We start from the raw sequence: 19,504 nt of genomic DNA, 5'->3' as shown, positions 1-19,504 counted from the left end.
TTTTTTTTTTTTTTTTTTTTTTTTTTTTTTTTTTTTTTTTTTTTTTTTTTTTTTTTTTTTTTTTTTTTTTTTTTCATTATTCAACCTATTAATTAACAATTTAAATACATTATGAATATATGTAAAATTAAAACAACATAATATTGATATATTTCTTTTTAGTACTTTAACTTATATTTATTAGGATTATTTGTAAAGTATTTGTTTGAGTGAAATATTAGAATGATTAAGCGTATAAAAAAGAATATGGTTTGTCTATCTCACATTTAGCACGAGTAATTGATGACTCAAATAATTTAACTTGTTTAACTAGGAGATTTAGCGTCATTATTCTCAAAGGCTTAGTTTAAATAACGATTGATTTTGACTTTACAAGTCTATTATATCATTAAGAGGTAAAAAATCATCTCGTTAATTTGAAGCTTTAAGGATGTCAAATATTCTTGTACGTTTCGTATTATTAAATAACAGTAGTGAAAAGGAAAATTTAATGGGAATACGAACTACTCCACTAGAATGGTATCTACTTATTCAAACCAAACAGCAATCTCTGATCCTTCGAGCTGAGGCTGTAGAGGCCTTAGTAAACCACTACCAAATAAAGAGGATCGTCGATCAGATCCATGTAGAAGAGATTAAAAGAATTCTTTCAACACGTATGATGCATAAGTCTCATGTCCAGTTTTCTAAGAAGGGAATGGTTACCTACTAGAGCTTCGATCAACTACCGTCTATAACAATTAGAGAGGTGTCATTTAGCTCTCAAAATGTTATATATACCAAAATGAGTTAAAATACCATCATTCACATCTTACAAAATTGCATTCCCCTTCACTGTACATCTCAAATGCAAGCCTACAAAATACCACATAATCTCATACCATCCAAAACTAAGGTACAAACTTGACCCAAAAAAGTCAGCTACCAACTGCAAACTTGGGGAGGTTCTTGTTCAAAAGGCTTCTATTTGAATGCACCACCAAAATTGAGGTAAAGTCTAGAAAAAGAGTGGATGAACAATATGTACTCTCTAGAAATGATGAAGAATCAATTGAGGCTTTATGAAGCAACTAGAAAGTAATCTCGGATTGTTTTTCTTTTCATGGAGGAAGGAGGAATAAGAACAGAAGATGGGCTTTTTGCAGTGGCTTCAGGTGTTTTCTCAAAGCTTTCAATTAAAGCAGCGTCTGATAAGAATCTTTTTACCTTGGATTCAGGAGTGCCTAATTTGGGCTCCATGATATTGCCATTGGCTCTGTCGAAGTATGGAGAATCCGAACTATCAGAATCTTTGGCCTGTTCTAAAGTCGGCATTGCCATAATTCTCTTTCGGTTGCATGAAGTTGCCCTTTTGCTTGAGCTGCAGCTGCTGTTTTGGGAATTCCATATCCGAACCTATCAGATAATTTGCCAAATAAACATCATCAAAAGGCAATCTTGTAGAATTTATAAGGTTTAAAAGGGTTTTCGTGGGAAGATTTTTCCTAAAAAAAAAATTATGTTTAAACTAGTTGATCCATGCTCATATTAATATTTTAATCTATTTATTGTTACATTTCAAACTTTTGGGTAAACAATTTTTGTCTCCTTGAAACTTAGGGATACAGTTATAAAATCTATAGAACAGATCATATTCGAGTAAAGTCGTTTGCCTAAAGAATTTTTGTAAATTATTTGTTAGAAACTCGGACAAAGAAAGGCCTTTAAATACTATGTTTTGAATTCAATAGACTAATGTTGACGTCTAACGACTAACGAAAGATCATGACAAAAATTACCGAACTTGTAGAATTGGATTAAAATATATTAATTTGGAAGTGAAAGAATTATGAAAATGTAGAGATAGTATAGTAATTAAATTAATTTACGAATTATGAAAATCTTAGCAACCGAAGGTATTGTGTTTAGAGAATAAGAAATTGAATCGTATATCCAATTCGTAATTCGCTTGCATACCGTGAAATCATCCGAAGATGTCACGAACTTCCCGACTTCAAACGAAGACCTGAAAGAGGTTAAAATTATCAGAATGATTTAATAATCATAGAGGGCTGAGAGCAAGTGGCAAAAGGTTTGGAGAAGATACCAATCCACCGCCGAAACTTCTCCATTATGTTTCGTTAATGTGATGGGATCTTCATGAGGCTTATCCACCTGATTTGACACAGCTTTATAACTTCGTGTCACAATTTAACAATAGCTTGTATTAAAAAGAATCTGACCTGCCAGATATGGGCATTTCCATCGGTAGAACCACTGAGAAGGTAAGAAGCATCAGGACTGATTACAGACTGCATAAGCAAGCATCAAACATTAAAAATGAAAATATATTCAAGGAATTTTTTGTTAAGAACAAGTAACTTCATGGCTTTCTGGGACAACGACAACACTCACCTTTACAAAGAATGAATCTATTTGGCATCCAGAAAACGATTTCATAGGACCCTTCTCCAGCTGAAGTACATTGTACAAATATATTCTGTTATAGGGACAGAAAAAAATGATGTCATTTTCTTATTTGCACACATGATACAAGCCAAGTTTGCGAAACTGTCTCGAGGTCATGAGATCGCGCTCCTCCAGTAGCTATTTGCAGGCACGCAATCCCAAAAGAAGCTAGAGATAGGTGTTTAGGGACCATGAAACTGGAAAGAATAGCTCGGGATTAATAATTACCTATTATCCATGCAAGATGCTGAAAGAAGTGACCCATTTGCGTCTTGGGATAAGCTAGATATACCATGTAATCTCGTATCCTATAAATCATGGTAAATTATGTATAATTAGACGCGAGATGTTAATGGTACTACAAAAATCTAAATAAGATGCCAATTTATCTTTGAATTGAGCATTACCTTGTCACTGGATTTGGGTTGGCACCAAGTGATTGCATTTTTCAAATTTCTTGTATCCCAGAACTTCACTACACTATAGACAAGAAAAGAACGAACATCGGTAACATTATATAGCTACAGCAAGGAATTCTACTTCTAGCTCTATATAAGATTATTGACTGTAAATCCTATACGCACCTATCCACTGCACCAGCTGTGGCTACGGAGAGTTCGTCCTTTAGATAAAGAACTGAAGTTATACTCTTCGAAGCAGACTGGAAGAATTGAAATAGTAAGTAAGGTTTTATGCCAATCAAATGATGAAGAGAAAATGCCAATAGCAAACCTTTTGACGCCTGATGCGCTTTGCATGAGGGGAAAGATGGGCTCCTTTCACTACAGCACTTGCCCTGTTTCAGGGTAATTTGGTAAGTTGTTAGAACACTAAACTTTGGAACTCTAACAGTTAAAACATCAAAGACTACCAATTCTACTTACCGCAAGCACAGCTCCTTATTGCCAACTTTGGAACAAGAAGGGGTTCTCAAGTCCCAAAGAGCAAACGAGCCATCTCTAGAACCAGATACAATTATATCTATATGGGTCAAAGAAAATCAACCATTAGAGGAAAGTAGCTCTCTTTTGCAGTCACTCAGATATGGCTTTTTGGATGTTTAGACAAAGATTTTTGTGTTAAAAAACATGAAATGTGTACCATGATTAGTTGGGTGAGATGATATAGATTTCACACTTCCTTTGTGCCCTCTCAATATTCCTATGCATTTCATTTCCTGAACATCCCATAGCTTCATCTGCAGAAGTTCAACAGAAATGTACAACTCACTCACAGATGAAAACATGTGACAGAGTTCAAAATATCGACGATGTTCAAGAGCTAAATTATAATACTTACAGATTGATCACCCGAAGCTGTGATCATTTGAGTATCGTCCTGAACAATATTAGAATTCATGATTAGGATGCAGGTCTCATTATAAGAACTATATAAATCAGTAGTTAAATAAAAGCGAGTGATTCCAAATATTCTGCCTAGTGAATTACTGCTTTCTGTTGAGAAATTGAACAGTATTGGTGGAAATAAGAACATTCAAAAGCTCAAATACGGAATTAGTAAGTTCAGGGAGGGTTGAATTTGTGAACTACCTTAAGCCAACAAACATCAAACACGGCATTGCGATGGGCTTCCCATTCACAGATCCTAGAATTCTCTGTAAAAGGAAAAAAGAAAAAAAAAAATTACGTCCGTCAACTAAATCAACCAAATTCCAAATCAACAATGTTGATGTGAGGAAAAAGAGACCAAAACCTGAATTTTCCTGATGAGATGAAAACAACGAAAATCTGCTGCGAGTATTGAACAGGCTTACAATCCCATCCTCATCCGAAAGTGCAAATATGTGAGAATTTTTCAACGTCTACAAAAACACATGTTCACATCATCCTTCATTCATTCTCAGATCCAAACAGTGAAAAAGAAGCAAATACAAAACAACAACAATAGGTCAGTCGAATCAGGACCTTGCAGAACGAAACGGCCAACGGAGGCGTTTGGTCCCCGTTGTGTTCAATGGCAAGAGCTCCGACTTCCTTAAAGCTAAGCGCAAAATCAGCGGCAAATCGCGGCCGCTTTCGAACTGAAAATGAAATAGCGGAGTGTTATACATTGATTATAACAAGAAAACACAAAAACAGCGATTTGCGGGGGTTGAGAGAGGGAAACCTCTGAATCCATTGAGCTCTCTGGAACTGAGATCTTGGAAGAATGATGACGATCTTGAAGATTCCATTGGAGTAGCTTGAATCGGTGTCCGGAGAAAGAAACCGAAGATGAAAAAATGTTGGAAGATGGATTACTGGCTTGAATCTGAAGAGATTTACGCACCCCATTTGGCGCCATTGGCTGTGTTCAAATGGCGGGAACTTGAATTTGACCTTTCGTTCGTTCTTGGCGGAGGCGCCATTTTGATTTTCTTCCAATTTTATTATATTAAATTTTTATAATATTAAAAAAAATTGGTAAATTTCAAAGATTAATTTAGGCATTTATAGAGATTTTTTCATTCAATTAGTGAGTGGATTAACTTTGAGCATAAGCTCTCGTGGTTTTGCTTTAGGCTTCCCCAAAATGCCTCATACAGTATTCTTCACTTATAAACCCATCATCATTCTCTAAATTAGTGGATGTGGAACTTTCACCATCAGACTTCAAAAGGCTTAATAGTTAAATAATTTGAGAAAATATTTAGTTTACCAGATAAAATATTATATATTCTCTTAAGTTTTTTTAAATTGACTATTTTATATGTAACTACTTCAAATCATCGAGATAATAAATCCCTAATCGTCATGGAACTAACCATCCCAATGTTACCACGTAATTTTTATGTGTCTTCTCTATTTTATTTTTCATATTATTCATCTAGATCGAGTGTATAAGTTATGTGATTCTAACAATTGTTATCAAACACGGCTATCTATGAAGATAATAATAATAAAATAAAATAAAAACCTTAAAAATAATCGAGAGTGTTAAACGTATAATAGATCATATCTGTATATAGTAAAATAATCTAGTGGTTTACTAGTTTGTTACCAAATCTATGATTTACTGGTTTGTTACCAAATCTATGATTTCATGGTTTGTTACTAAATATATGATTTAGAATGTAACCTGGTACGAGAGTCAAGGTTTATTTTTTAAATGTCTACCATATCTTCTTCCTCCTCTCCATCCACCGTCTCAACTACCATGGCGATCTTTGGCACAATCCCTTTACACCATGCTGTCACAATTCATCTAACCAAAAACAACTTCATCATATGGCGCGCCCAGCTCCTCCCCTACCTACGGAGTACGAAGCTTATGGGCTACCTCGATGGCACCAATGTCGTACCTGCCAAGCTGGTCCCTTCCTCAACTGCTGCTGGTCTCTAATCCGGCCTATAATCAGTGGTATGATCAGGATCAACAAGTCCTTAGCGGCCTTCTCTCCTCCATGTCTGAAGAGATTCTTCACGATGTAGTTGCCGCTACTACGTCAAAGGAGGTGTGGGATACCCTGCAGCAGATGTTTTTGTCGTCAACTCGTGCTCGCACTACTCAGATTCGTGTTGAGCTCGCCACGTCCAACAAACGAGATCAATCTACTGCAAATTATTTTTGCAAGATCAAAGGGCTGGCCACCGCTGGCTCTGCCTTGCAGGATGATGATGTGATCGCATATCTTCTCGCTGGTCTTGGCCCTAACTATGATCCCTTCGTCACCTCAATGACTACCAAGAGCGAAGCCCTCACGCTTGATGATATGTTTGCACATCTAATGACGTTTGAAGCTCGCCAACTACAACACCAGGCTGAACTTCAGTTAAATCCGGGATATTCTGCCAATTATACTGGTCGTGCTGAACTTCAGTTAAATCTTGGATTTTCTGCCAATTATGTTGGTCGTGGTGGTCAGCAGAAGAATCGTGGGCGTAGGGATCGTGGTTGTGGTCGTTCTCATGGTTATGCACCCTCTCGTCCTGATGGTGATTGTCGTGGCCCTTCTGCTCGTCCTTCCTGCCAGATCTGCGGCAAAGTGGGGCATACTGCTATCCGATGCTGGCATAGGATGGATGAGTCCTATCAAGATGATACCTTTAGTCCAATTGTTAAGCTCACTACTATTCGGCTCTTATTGTCTCTTGCTATTTCTCGTGGTTGGGCTATTCGGCAGATTGATATTCAAAATGTTTTTCTTCATGGCTTTCTTAATGAAGATGTTTATATGAAGCAGTCCCCTGGATTCATGGATTCTCAACACCCTAGTTATCTCTGCAAGCTGGATAAGTCGCTTTATGGCCTTAAACAAGCTTCGCGTGTCTGGTTTTCTCGTCTTAGCTCCAAACTATTACAGCTGGATTTTACACCTTCAAAGGCTGATGTTTCTCTTTTCATTTTTAACAAGACGGTCATTCAGATGTATATCCTCATCTATGTTGATGACATTATTATTATCAGCTCATCTTCTACGGCTACTGAGAAACTTCTTACACAGCTTCAGGATGATTTTGTCGTCAAGGATCTTGGCATTTGAGTTATTTTCTTGGGATTGAGGTCCGCCATACTTCCAATGGACTTATTCTGACACAACATAAATACATTCAAGATTTATTGTCCAGAACCAATATGCTCACCTCCAAATGTGTGTCCACACATATGCTTCCTAGTGAGAAGTTGTTATTGGATGGTGGTGAAAAGCTTTCGCCTGAGGATACTACTCGCTATCGGAGTGTCGTTGGTGCTCTCCAATATTTGTCTCTAACACGTCCTGATATATCATTATGTGTCAATAGAGTGTGTCAGTTCATGTTGTCCCCAACATCTATACATTGAGCGGCAATCAAACGAATTCTCAATTATCTACATGACACTATTGATATGGGTTTGTGTCTTACAAAGTCCAGCACTGATTTGTTGAGTGCCTTTTCGGATGCTAATTGGGCCGTGAATCCTGATGATCGTCAAAGCACTGGAGGCTATGTGATCTTTTTTGGTGGCAATCTTATCTCTTGGAGTTCGAGGAAACAATCAACAGTTTCTCGTTCTAGTACGGAGGCCGAATATAAGGCGGTTGCTGATGCCACTGCCGAATTAATTTGGATCCAAGTTCTCTTGCGTGAGCTCGAGATCTCGCAAGCGCGAGCGCCTAGCCTGTGGTGTGACAACATTGGTGCCACCTACCTATCCGCCAATCCAATATTTCATCGACGGACGAAGCATGTTGAGGTTGATTATCACTTCGTTCGTGAACGAGTATCGACTCGTCAGCTTGATGTTCGACTAATTTCTTCCAAGGATCAGCTCGCCGATATCATGACAAAACCATTGCCAGCTTCTTCTTTTAACAATTTTAGGCGCAATCTAAACTTAGTAGTACATCATCCAGATTAAGGGGGTGTTAAACGCAAAATATATCATATCTGTATATAGTAAGAGGTTCTTACTATATACAGGTATGATCTATTCTACGTTTAACAGAGAGTACCACAACGATCATCTCTTGCAGAGGCGTTAGATTGCAGAAACTGGTGATTGAGGTTGACGATATTGACGATGACATCGACGGCTAAAAGACCATCATAGTTTGTAGAATTACAATACCATTTACTTTCTAGTTCTAGAACTCATTGTATCTTTTAAATATTGTAGATGTAATTATTATTTATTAAATATATAAAAATGGAACTATCCGTCCTCTTATCGAATCACATGGGGTCATGGGGTCGAGATTTGTTTCGTGTCTATGCAAACCTATTTTTGGTATTCATGAATTTAATTCAGTATACTACTTGAATGGGTGCATCACGTGAATCTCATGACTCAAATTGTCTCCTCGATACAGTGAAACTCTAAATGTACGATTGGATCATATTCGGGTCCCTGGACATGTGCTCTCAATTAAACACAAAATGCAATGTTATATCATAAACGGATATTAGAGTGTTCGTAGTTTGCAAATTAAACATAGTTCTAAAACTTATGAAATTGAAAATTTAGAATTCTAACGAATTAGACATAAAACGAAAAGTTCCACCAACCAACACGAACCTTTTAGACACCGATACAGAAAATTCAGAAACTAAACTGGTAATTTAACCGAAAAAAACCATCCCAGGAGTGAAGTCTCCTTGTTCTCCACAGTACCTTCCGCTATGAGCCTAGACTAAGCTACAGTTTGTGTTTCCTTTGCAATAAATATTACATGACAGTTAAAAAAAATCGAATCTCCTAAAGTTTTCGAGGTACAGTCCTACTTTCAACTACCTAAATACGACACGACTTCCTGGTTAAAAAATTATCGATGTGATTCGGGTTGATTAATTGGTAAGGTCACAAGAATTCTATATAACTTGAGACAAAATATACATACAAATTGGTTTTTGCTGTTGGAACAAGCATCAGTCATGTCTCGTCAGCTTTTTTTGGTCATCTTATAGTAGAATAAGTGATGAACTCTCTTGAAGTAAATTGAAATGGTTGATGAGGAATTGGGTTCCTGCATTCGATGGAATATGGAAAGTAGTTAAAATTGATGGTGTCGATGATAAGCGATCCTGCAATTGTCGAGAATAAAAGCATAACTACTCACGGTCGAGGCCCGTAAACTTTGATCTGCCGGACATGAGTATCCCTGCCATTGAGGTGATTTGATAGAACAGCAATTTGCAACATAAAAGTGTTCACAAATGTATCCCTGCAAAGTGTAATTGTTCTAAATGAGTTGAAGGCTTTGAGTGTCCCTTAGAGACGTGTAAGTTATATAATTCATGAGTATCGGAGGCAGCTTGTGCGAACCTCAACTATTTTCATGGGACTACCTTCTGATCCTACCACTTTTAGTTGTTAAGTAACACGTAGGATATTAAATTTTGAGTAGGTGTTTGTCCGAACTCGTACTCCCTAAATCCTTCGTTATTTATGTGGTCCTTGATCACTAGGCCAACCCGGACACATAATAAGAAAGAAGCCTTTTAAGAAGGATGAAAGAAAAAGCAACACTCTTAGGAGGAATTCTCATATTTCTACGGATTCCCTTCCTCTTATAGACGCCACAAGCCGCATTAACCAACCTTCAACTATACTACTTATCCCTATTCACAATGCCACCAAAAGTGTGCCAACTATATAAAGTATTTATAGGAATTTCCTATCGTAATGCAATATTGAGAATGCGGGAATTCATCTGATCAAATGGGACAAGATCCTCCTTTCTATCAAAAAGGGGCTTGATGATTGTCAAGTGTAACAACCCAAGCCCACCGCTAGCAAGTACTATCCACTTAGGTCCGTTACGTATCACTGTCAGCCTCACGGTTTTAAAATGCATATGGTAGGGAGAGGTTTCCGCACCCTTATAAGGAATGCTTCGTTTCCCTCTCCAACCGATGTGGATCTCATAATCCACCCCCCTTGGGGACCCAATGTCCTCGTTGGCACACTGCTCGGTGTCTGACTTTGAAACCACTTGTTAACCCAAGTCCACCGCTAGCAGATATAGTCCGCTTTAGTCCGTTATGTACCGTCGTCAGCCTCACGATTTTAAAACACGTATGGTAGGGAGAGATTTCTGAGACCGCTCACTTTCCCCATATTTTCACCATTTCTCCTTGCAAGCAAGCTTCGGGTATAGGATGCATTTCTTTACCATCAATGAAATTGCTTCTCATGTGGTGCCTATATATATATAAGTTTCCACCCATACTGTAATAAGGAGTCCGACCTTATCTATAATTTACTGACTAATGTGGAACTAGATCAACTTATCCTGTGAACTTCTTCTGAACTCATTAGCAGATCACCTATTCAGACCGATAATTCATATCCAGATTCATGAACTAATGGAATAGCAGATTTTTCAGTTCATATCAATGGCCTGATATAGAGAATTACCTCCATTTTTTTATTACCATATCACTAAGATAGTTAGGTTTAGACTTTTCGATATATATCCATCAATCATCACACTTCAGAAGGCAGTATCTAAAAGATGTTCTGGTTATAAAAAGGTTTAATTAATAACTAAAAAAGACAAATCGTGCTTTCCAATGGGATATTGGTAGCAATATCACAAACTGATCCTAATCAAAGAATAAGCTAATGAAAGTGCACAAATTTACAACGTAAATTAATGGGTAAAATACGCTTATGATCCTTTGGTTTGAAGACAAGTTTCTATTCGGTCTCTACATTTCAAAAACTGATAGTTTAGTCCTTCACCTTTAACAAAAAGTTCAAAACTCTTCCGTGCTCGTAGGTCATCGTTTCAAAAAAATACGGCCCTTCCACTCGGCACCGTCGAATCACTAAGTCCCATCATCTCCACCCCGTAGGAACTACGAGATCACCCCAAGGACGCCTTCGGAATGGTCCCCTGACGAATAGTTGAGCAACGGAAAAATGTTTTGACAATTGATTTTATTTTTTTAGCTTATGTGAAATTGGTCTCTCTTTCTTCTCCTACCCTTCTTCTTCCTCCTTTATTCCCCTCTATGCTGTTTCAGAGCTTCTTCTCCAGTGAAAATGAAAACAATCCCCTCTCTCTCTAAAATTTCATTTCTTTATTATCTTCACTCTAAAAAAAACCCCTTTATTATCTCTCTCCCCTCTCTCTCTAAAATTTCATTTCTTTATTATCTTCTCACTCTAAAAAAAAACCCCTTTATTATCTCTCTCCCCTCTCTCTCTCTCTCTCTTCAATGTGTATGTTTTTCCTCTCTCATTTGCTAATGTCCAATATCAGTTTGTTATTACCAAAATAATAATAATAATCATCTTTTTAACTAAAGATAATTAAGATTTTTTCTCTTGGACAATCCATCATTCCCAATCTCATCTTTTTAACTAAAGATAATTAAGATTTTTTCTCTTGGACAATCCATCATTCCCAATCTCATATCAAAGTACTTATCCTTTCTCATAAACTTAGTACATTCAAATCCCAAAACATCAGCCAAATGTCTTTATATCTAATTAGCAACCTCACAACTAGATTTCCCTCCAGCACATGACAATTCCCTCGAAATGTTAGGAAGAACAATCATTGCCGTCACTTGGCTCAGACTCATCAAAAGGAAATTGGATCCAACCATTTTAATCCACTGTCTGACATGGTTGTTGTCCAATAAAACATACTCGTATTCATAGCAACCAGCACAATTTCATAAGTCAACTCAGCAAAAAGTGGACTGAATAAATACGACTCCCGTGTCCTTTCAGGACATACAACCAAATCCCCTTCTCCAAGCAATTTTTGTATTGCTTCTGTGAGATCCCACATCGGTTAGGGAGGAGAACGAAACACCCTTAATAAGGGTGTGGAATCCTCTCCCTAGCATACGCATTTTAAAAACCTTGAGGGGAAGTCCGAAAGGGGAAGGCAGAAGAGGACAATACCTGCTAGCGGTGGGCTTAGGCTTTTATAAATGATATCAGAGCCAGACACTGGGCGATGTGTTAACGAGAAGACTGAGCCCCAAAGGGGGGTGAACACGAGATGGTGTGCCAGCAAGCAAGGACACTGGCCCCAAAGGGAAGTGAATAGGGGGCCCACGTCGATTGGAGAAGGGAACGATTGCCAGTGAGGACGCTGCCCCCCAAGGAGGGTGGATTGTGAGATCCCACATCGGTTGGGGAGGACAACAAAACACCTTTAATAAGGGTGTGGAAACCTCTCCCTAGTAGACGCATTTTAAAAACCTTGAGGGAAAGCCTGAAAGGGAAAGTTCAAAGAGGACAATATATGCTAGCGGTGGGCTTGGGCCTTTACAGCTTCACCATTGGCTTCGTGGATGACTCCTGCTAGATCCCAAGTAGGAAGTATGAAATTCATGTGTCCATGTTTAGAGAAGATGTGGATATGAGCAAATGAGAGAAAAAAGAGACCAGTTGTAGAGAGAGATAATCGAGAGGATCCAGTTTTGATCGTAGTCACTTAGTCATGGCCAACAAAAGAAAATACTTTTTTTGGTGCCTAAAAGGAAAAATCATCAATTGTCACTAAGAAGAATATGAAAGAGGTAAACTGCAAATTCAAAAGAACAATCTCAATAGGGGTGGAAAACTCCCAATTGCATTATCTACTAGGAGAAAGTGCATGCCTAAATGTAAGGGGGTTAGTGTTAGACTGTTCTTGCACAATGGAAGTGTGAGGCATTTAGTCAGGTGGCGGGACGCCCTCTTTTGTAATACTAAGGATAAAAAGAGGGGCCTATCAGAGGGGTAGGCTGGTAGTGAGTAGCTAAAAGTGAAGAGGGCAACGCCTCTCTGATTGGGAGCTATAACTTTTAATTTTCTTGCCTATGTTTCAGTATTTCTAGCACAAGCTATCAAACTCAATAAATCTTTCGTGATATAAACGCTCCTTATCAAATCAAACTCGTGAAGTCTGTTCCAACTCTTATTTTAGAAGTATCCCTCCCGATGAACCAAGAATAACGAGGCAATTGAATTATTATGATAAGAGGTTTCAACAAACTACTTTATTATTAACTCAAGGAAATACTAGTCCTGTCACCAATAGTTTAAGGGATAAAACAAAACTCTAGATAAGAACAATGTTGAGGCATATTGAGATTAAACCCAAGATAACCCATATCTGATCCTAACAACTGCATCTATTATTTGGCGCTTCATCTAAAATCCAAGATTGAGTCAAACAAGAACAGTTCACTGAAGCGAAGATATTTTATGAAGAAAACGGACAAAAAAAACAACAGAAAATGGTAAGTGTTGTTGATGTTCTACACTTACTTTGGATCACTTCCGGACAATGATAAATAAACCCAACCAGTTGGCTTAACGAGCTCCACGGTTTTTATTTCCTAAATTCAACCAAAGTAATATATTCAAAATGATTAAAACTTGTATGTTTGGAGAGAAATCCTGAAAATTATGAGTTACCTTCAAATTATGGAAGCCGTCCCCTGCGCGAATAGATACCTTACTCGGCGTGTAGCTCTCGTCAAGCTTAAAATCTACGTAGAGAACAACCAGCTGCAAAAATCCCCAATTATTCCTCAACATTTCGACCTCAAATAGAATTCTAACAGTTCGAAGTTATAAGAGTCACAATCTCATACCTGCAATTTCACTTTCTTCTGAAATTGAACGTTCACCAAATGAGGTTGAGCGCCATCAGATCTGTAACCAACAGTGTTAGCAATATGAAACAAAAAATTTCATGCCGCAAACATAAGGAGAACTGCAGAGAGGGGATTTCAACTGCCAATAAGTTTCAAGGTTATCATCGCGTAGGGCGGAGACGCCATTCCCAGGTTTGCACGAGCTAACACTCCAAGCGGCCTTTTTCCCCATTTCTCTGAGATCGTCTTCAACCACGAGAACTTGATTTCCTCCTGTAAGCTTCACATCGTCTTCTCCTTCCGACGACTCCGTCGCCATAGCCTCGGCCTCCTCGAGCTCCGCTATCTCGATTGATTGCTGAATGACCGGGAGTCCGCCCCTTTCGCTCACGCTCGGCGAACGGCGCTCGACACCCTCCCCTCTCTTTTGAATTTTCCACTTTTTTTCACTTTTTAATTGTTGAATTAAAAAAATAAATAAAATAAATAAAAGTTTCGTACTCATTTATTTATTTGGTTTCTAAATTTATAACAAATAATTTCTTATATCAATATTTATCAAATGTTTAAAAAGTGATTAAATTTTTAAATAATATTTAATAAATTTTTAATTTAAGAATTTTATTAGACGTAAAATTAAAATATTAAAAAAATTATATTTTATCTTAAGATTTAAAAATTTGTTAAATATGTTTATATTATACACAAATCTAAACAAAACGTTTTTTAAAATTAGATACCGGTTAGACACGTAATTAAAAATTCATGAACATATTAATTATTTTTAAAGTTCAAATTTTTATTGAAAACGTTAAAATAATTTATTATTTTTTTTTAATAATTGAAAGGATTGAGAACTTAATAATCATTTTGCTAGATTCGACATTGGTTGGAGAAGAGAACATAACATTTCTTATAAATATGTGAAAACATCCTTTTAACACCTTGAGAGGAAGTCTTTGAACGAAAAATCGTCATAAATAGGATAATATTTGCTAGCAGTGGACTTAAACTGTTACAAGTAGTATCAAAGTTAGACATTAGACGGTATGCTAACGAGATTTCGAGATGGGTTGGATTACCTTTAGGGGAAGCCTTTGAACGAAAATTCATCATAAATAGTACAATATCTGTTAGCAGTGGACGTACACTGTTACAAGTAGTATCAAAGTTAGACATCGGACGGTATGCTAACGAGATTTCGAGATGGGTTGGATTACCTTTAGGGGAAGTCTTTGAACGGAAAATCGTCATAAATAGAATAATATTTGCTAGCAGTGGACTTAAACTGTTACATGTAGTATCAAAGTTAAACATCAGACGGTATGCTAACGAGATTTCGAGATAAGCCTTTGAACGAAAATTCATCATAAATAGTATAATATCTGCTAGCAGTGGACGTACACTGTTACAAGTAGTATCAAAGCTAGACATCGGACGGTATGCTAACGAGATTTCGAGATTGGTTGGATTACCTTTAGGGGAAGCCTTTGAACGAAAATTCATCATAAATAGTATAATATCTGCTAGCAGTGGACGTACACTGTTACAAGTAGTATCAAAGTTAGACATCGGACGGTATGCTAACGAGATTTCGAGATGGGTTGGATTACCTTTAGGGGAAGCCTTTGAACGAAAATTCATCATAAATAGTATAATATCTGCTAGCAGTGGACGTACACTGTTACACGTAGTATCAAAGTTAGACATTGGACCGTATGTTAACGGGATTTCGGAATAGGTTGGAAAAATTTTTTAGACCAACTTGAAATTTCGAGTTGATAAGTTAGTGACAAACAAGGAAGACATAGTTGAGTTGTAAACCCTATTTTCAGGTTGGTCGAGTCTCGATAAAAAATTTTATTTATCATAAATTCAACATAGCCCAAAAAATTAAAAAAAAAAATCTAAATCAATCGGCTTTTATGATTTTGATTATTTTGTAAATTAAAACAAAACGTTAATTATGCGGTGGCAATTACATTGGCGGTGCAACCATCCACGTGGACGTGAGTAATTGGAGCAAAAAAAAAAGACAAATAATTATTTATTTTTATTCCTTTTTCATTAGCTACAAAATATATAACACAACGGTATTTATTAATAATATTTAAAAAATTTGAAAATATACATAAAAGGTTATTTTCAAAATTTTGACCACTCAAATTATATTATTAATTTAATAATAAAGTAAATGAAAAAAGAAAATTACAAAAAATAAATAAATAAATAAAAATAGAGTTGGTACGTCTGTTTCAAACTAAAAGCTGCTTTGACAAATTCATTTTTTTTAAATAAATAAATAAATAATTTGACAGCTCATCTCCTGCCCCTTTTTTTCTTTAATTTTACAATAATATTTTTAAAAACACCACACTTCCCATAAAAAAAAATTAAAAATGCTGTTTTTTATTTAATAAATATTTTTAAAAAACCAAAATAATTTAATTAATCTATTTGATAAGTACCAATATTAATAATATAATTAAGGATGGTCGATGTATAATTGTTATTGAAGGAAGATTTTAGTTAAATAATTTTTAGATAATTAAAAATAAAATTAATACAATATTGTGAATGCAGCTTAATAATAATTATAACTAAATTATGCTCGTGTTGAAAAAATCGATCAGCTATAATTTGTAATAAAAAATACGAATATCCAATACTTTAAATGCTCGTATTTACTTTATTTGCTAGGATCTGCTTTAAACGGGAATCCACTTCTATACAGGGAATGCGAAACAATTTTTTACTGTTAGATAAATGGAGCGGATTGATGATTTATGCCTTTTTTCAAGCTTAATTCATACATGTCTCGACTTCTTTCCCATCGTTTCCACCTTAATTCTCTGCCCGACTTTCTAATAAATTTATACTCTAAGATCCAATTTTGTGACGTTTATGAGAAGTGAACGGTAATATTATAATTAAAAAACAAACAAAGAAATAAACTCTAATTTTATTTTTACGTAAACATAGAACATTTATTCCAACACGAAAGAGTATAATTTATGAATCATCCTTCTTATTTATATGATCTTAAAATTGGGTTTTCTTCGACCCCATTTGAATCAAACAACAATATCGACGAATCGGCGTGACACTGAGCTCCCGACGATGTCGGAAACCCTGTCGTCTTCAACCTTGAGCTGTCTCAACCTGGGCAAATTCAGCACACATAGCTCCAAAGCACTGGCCTGAATTCTTGGACATTGAACAATGTCAATGGCCTCCAAGTTCTTGCAGCTCCGCCACGTGGCCAAAATGGAGGCTCCGGTCAGCCCTTTGCAACCCCGGAGGTTAAGCTCTGTAATGGAGCTGCAAGAGATGATCATGGAGCTGAAGTCTTTGTCAAGCAACGTCTCATTGTAAGATAAGTTCAGAGTTTTCAATTGCTTCAAGCTCTGTCCCATGGTGGCTAGCAACCCCGATTCTCTCGCGACGACGTCGCAGTTAATTAACGCTAGTTCCTTGAGACAGGGGCCGAGGGCGAGGCCGATGGCTTTTAGACCATCGCCGGTGACGAGACAGCAACTTTGTAGCCAGAGAGATGAGAGACCTCGAAGGTTTGCGGCTATGGCGGTGAGATGCTGGTTGTTGAGGTCGAGAGGAAGACGAAGGTCTAGACTCTGCAATTCGGTCCGAGGGTCGTTGAGGAATCGGAGTAGACCTTTGTTGAATTTGACCCATGATCGAAATATATCGAAACAAATAAAAGAAGCAAAGAAAAAAATTGAGGGAAGAAATCTTTTAGGGAACAAAGTAATCTTAAGCAGCAACTAGAGTGGATAAAGCAGTAACTACAGTAGAACAAAGTAATCTTAAGTTGTAACTCTAGTGGATCAAACCGTAAATATAGTAGAACAAAGTAATCTTAACCAGTAACTATAGGGGATAAAATAGTAACTATTAGTAGAACAAAGTAATCTTAAGCCGTAACTATAGTGGATAAAATCGTAACTATAGTAGAACAAAGTAATCTTAAGCAGTAACCATAGTGGACAAAGCAGTAATAATTTTTTAATGCAGTAACTATAGTAGATAAAGCGGGTCGAGTACACTACCAATTTTAATGCAATTGTTCTATAAGTTAATAACGAATCAAAATTTAATCTAATGGTAAGGAAGGGATGAATTTACTTTAATCTACCTTCTCTACTGCCGCCGTCGTAGACGAGGAGGGAGGTAAGATTCCGGCAATTGTCTGCTAATTTCATCAGAACGCCGTCGGCTATGCTCCGGCAAGTTCGGAGCTCAACTTCATGGAGGCTTGGCAAACACTCGACAAAGGACGAAAACGACCCACCATCGCCGACGGTCTCGCAGCTATGGAGTTGCAATTGTCGGAGATTCTTGCAGCTCCGCCACAGCCAGCCGGCGCCCCAATCGCCGGCGCGGAGACCGGATAAACAGAGGTTCTGAATCGCCAAATCCGCCGATTCCCACTCCCAATCGTCGGAATTCAACTCAATTTCAAAACCCTCGCCGGAGCTAACCGAGATGGAGAGCGATTTCAGAGATGGAAAATTAACGACCCACCGGAAATTCAACGGCCGAGATATGTTGATAGAGAGAGAAGCGAGGTGGGTACAAACAGAGGATAGAGAAATAAGCGATGAGAGAGAAACAGGACCGGCGAGGAGTCTTAGAGACTGAAGATTTGTACAGAAACGGCGGATTTTCCAGATGACTTGGGTGGAAAGAGTGGCGGTCGGCACGGCGGAGGAATCGGCAGAGAGAATTGAAAGGGATGAGAGAAAGGGGTAGTGGGAGAGGAGAGACGAGAGAGATGAAACAGAGGAATCGCATAGGCGGAGAGACAAGGCGGTTTTGGAGGTCCGGTGAAGTCGGAGCCACCGCTTCGACACCAGAGACACAGCGGTAGACGACGGCGACGGTAGCTTTTGAAAAATTTCTTGAATCAATTCATCGCAGAGCAAGCTATCCATCGATCCTATCCAAATTCTTCTCTCTCTCTCTAACTTTCTCTCTCTAAAATTCGTTCATGTTCCTTCAATATTTCTTCAGAATCTTCTCGACCCACTTCAAGTTATGGAGATTCCAAGAAACCCGTCGAGTTTCTCTCCGCCGTGAATCGGTTTAAGAGAGAGAATAGAGGAGAGAGAAAGTAGTCCTTGTGGATTTCAAGAACTTACAAGTAATTGTCCAAAGCAAACCTTTCATTCAAGCAATTCTTTCTTCTATTGCTTTTACCTAATAAAAGGTTCCACTTAAACGATTCCTTATCTTATAAAACTCGAAAAATAATCATCATTTCTCGAGAAGAATTATTCAATGCAAATACTACAATTGCAACTTGTTGTCTTCCTCGATATGGGTTTAATAAAGGCTCGAGTTATAGTCTTTAAACGACTTAATACCTCGTGTAGAATTATCATCCACACTGTTCGACCCTTGTTGAATATCTATATTATTCTTACGAGGTATCGCACTAGTTGAAAAAGGAAACAAAACATTAATTACAGATAAACTTATACTTAGTATACACGTTTTAAAATCGTTAGCTATATGTAATGGGCAAAAGCGGATAATATCGACTAACAGTGGACTTGAGTTGTTGCAAATGGTATCAAAACCATGTTCCAAGACAGTGTGTCAACAAATACACTAGGACTCTAAAGGGGTAGATTGTGAGGTCTCACGTTAATTGGAGGGAGGTACATAACATTATTTATAAGTGCAGAAACTTTTTTCTAATAGATGTGTTTTAAAATCGTGAGATTGATGATGATACACGAAACAAAACAGACAATATCTGATAGTAGTAAACTAACGTTAATTGGGGTCTTTCTCAAATTGGAGTAAATAGACAAAGAGATACCTCAATGTTTGGTCGGACATTGCTTCTTGGGCCCAAATGCTATTTTCCAAAAGGGTGGGGTCAAAATTTTAATTAAACCTATTTTGTAGGGTACAAGAATAAATAACTTAGCAACAATATTGGGTAATTTTCTTACAAATATAATTGTAAAAAAAAAAAAAAAAAAAAAAAAAAAAAAAAA

At 37.2% G+C, this 19,504-nt stretch overlaps 3 protein-coding genes and 1 non-coding gene across 4 annotated transcripts; 1 reads left to right on the top strand and 3 right to left on the bottom strand.

The window, feature by feature from the left end:
* Nucleotides 1–768: 768 nt before the first annotated feature.
* Nucleotides 769–4,757, bottom strand: LOC111486353 (denticleless protein homolog A). Its single transcript, XM_023133445.1, has 16 exons — nucleotides 4,576–4,757; nucleotides 4,374–4,489; nucleotides 4,162–4,270; nucleotides 3,999–4,063; nucleotides 3,748–3,786; nucleotides 3,550–3,646; nucleotides 3,333–3,429; nucleotides 3,181–3,244; nucleotides 3,033–3,109; nucleotides 2,856–2,928; nucleotides 2,677–2,756; nucleotides 2,395–2,479; nucleotides 2,223–2,291; nucleotides 2,087–2,154; nucleotides 1,957–2,005; nucleotides 769–1,395 (listed from the first exon to the last, which is right to left on the bottom strand). Exons 1-16 carry the CDS (start codon nucleotides 4,640–4,642, stop codon nucleotides 1,060–1,062), a joined length of 1,491 nt encoding a protein of 496 aa, XP_022989213.1. The 5' UTR covers nucleotides 4,643–4,757; the 3' UTR covers nucleotides 769–1,059.
* A 1,292-nt stretch (nucleotides 4,758–6,049) lies between these two features.
* LOC111486752 lies at nucleotides 6,050–6,189 on the top strand. The gene has a single exon (XR_002718933.1). It is a non-coding gene; the product is annotated as a small nucleolar RNA Z247 (small nucleolar RNA).
* A 2,393-nt stretch (nucleotides 6,190–8,582) lies between these two features.
* On the bottom strand, nucleotides 8,583–13,936 carry LOC111486285 (anaphase-promoting complex subunit 10). Its single transcript, XM_023133353.1, has 6 exons — nucleotides 13,619–13,936; nucleotides 13,476–13,536; nucleotides 13,297–13,389; nucleotides 13,147–13,217; nucleotides 8,987–9,091; nucleotides 8,583–8,893 (listed from the first exon to the last, which is right to left on the bottom strand). Exons 1-6 carry the CDS (start codon nucleotides 13,795–13,797, stop codon nucleotides 8,824–8,826), a joined length of 579 nt encoding a protein of 192 aa, XP_022989121.1. The 5' UTR covers nucleotides 13,798–13,936; the 3' UTR covers nucleotides 8,583–8,823.
* A 2,481-nt stretch (nucleotides 13,937–16,417) lies between these two features.
* Nucleotides 16,418–18,792, bottom strand: LOC111486283 (F-box/LRR-repeat protein 7). Its single transcript, XM_023133351.1, has 2 exons — nucleotides 17,632–18,792; nucleotides 16,418–17,151 (listed from the first exon to the last, which is right to left on the bottom strand). The coding sequence occupies exons 1-2, from the start codon at nucleotides 18,428–18,430 to the stop codon at nucleotides 16,553–16,555; spliced, it is 1,398 nt and encodes a 465-aa protein (XP_022989119.1). The 5' UTR covers nucleotides 18,431–18,792; the 3' UTR covers nucleotides 16,418–16,552.
* Between the last annotated feature and the right edge of the window lie 712 nt (nucleotides 18,793–19,504).

Source organism: Cucurbita maxima, unplaced genomic scaffold, assembly GCF_002738345.1.
Source record: "Cucurbita maxima cultivar Rimu unplaced genomic scaffold, Cmax_1.0 Cma_Scf00011, whole genome shotgun sequence".
In the NCBI taxonomy this organism is placed as follows: domain Eukaryota; kingdom Viridiplantae; phylum Streptophyta; class Magnoliopsida; order Cucurbitales; family Cucurbitaceae; genus Cucurbita; species Cucurbita maxima.
This window is presented reverse-complemented; position numbering and strand designations above follow the sequence as displayed.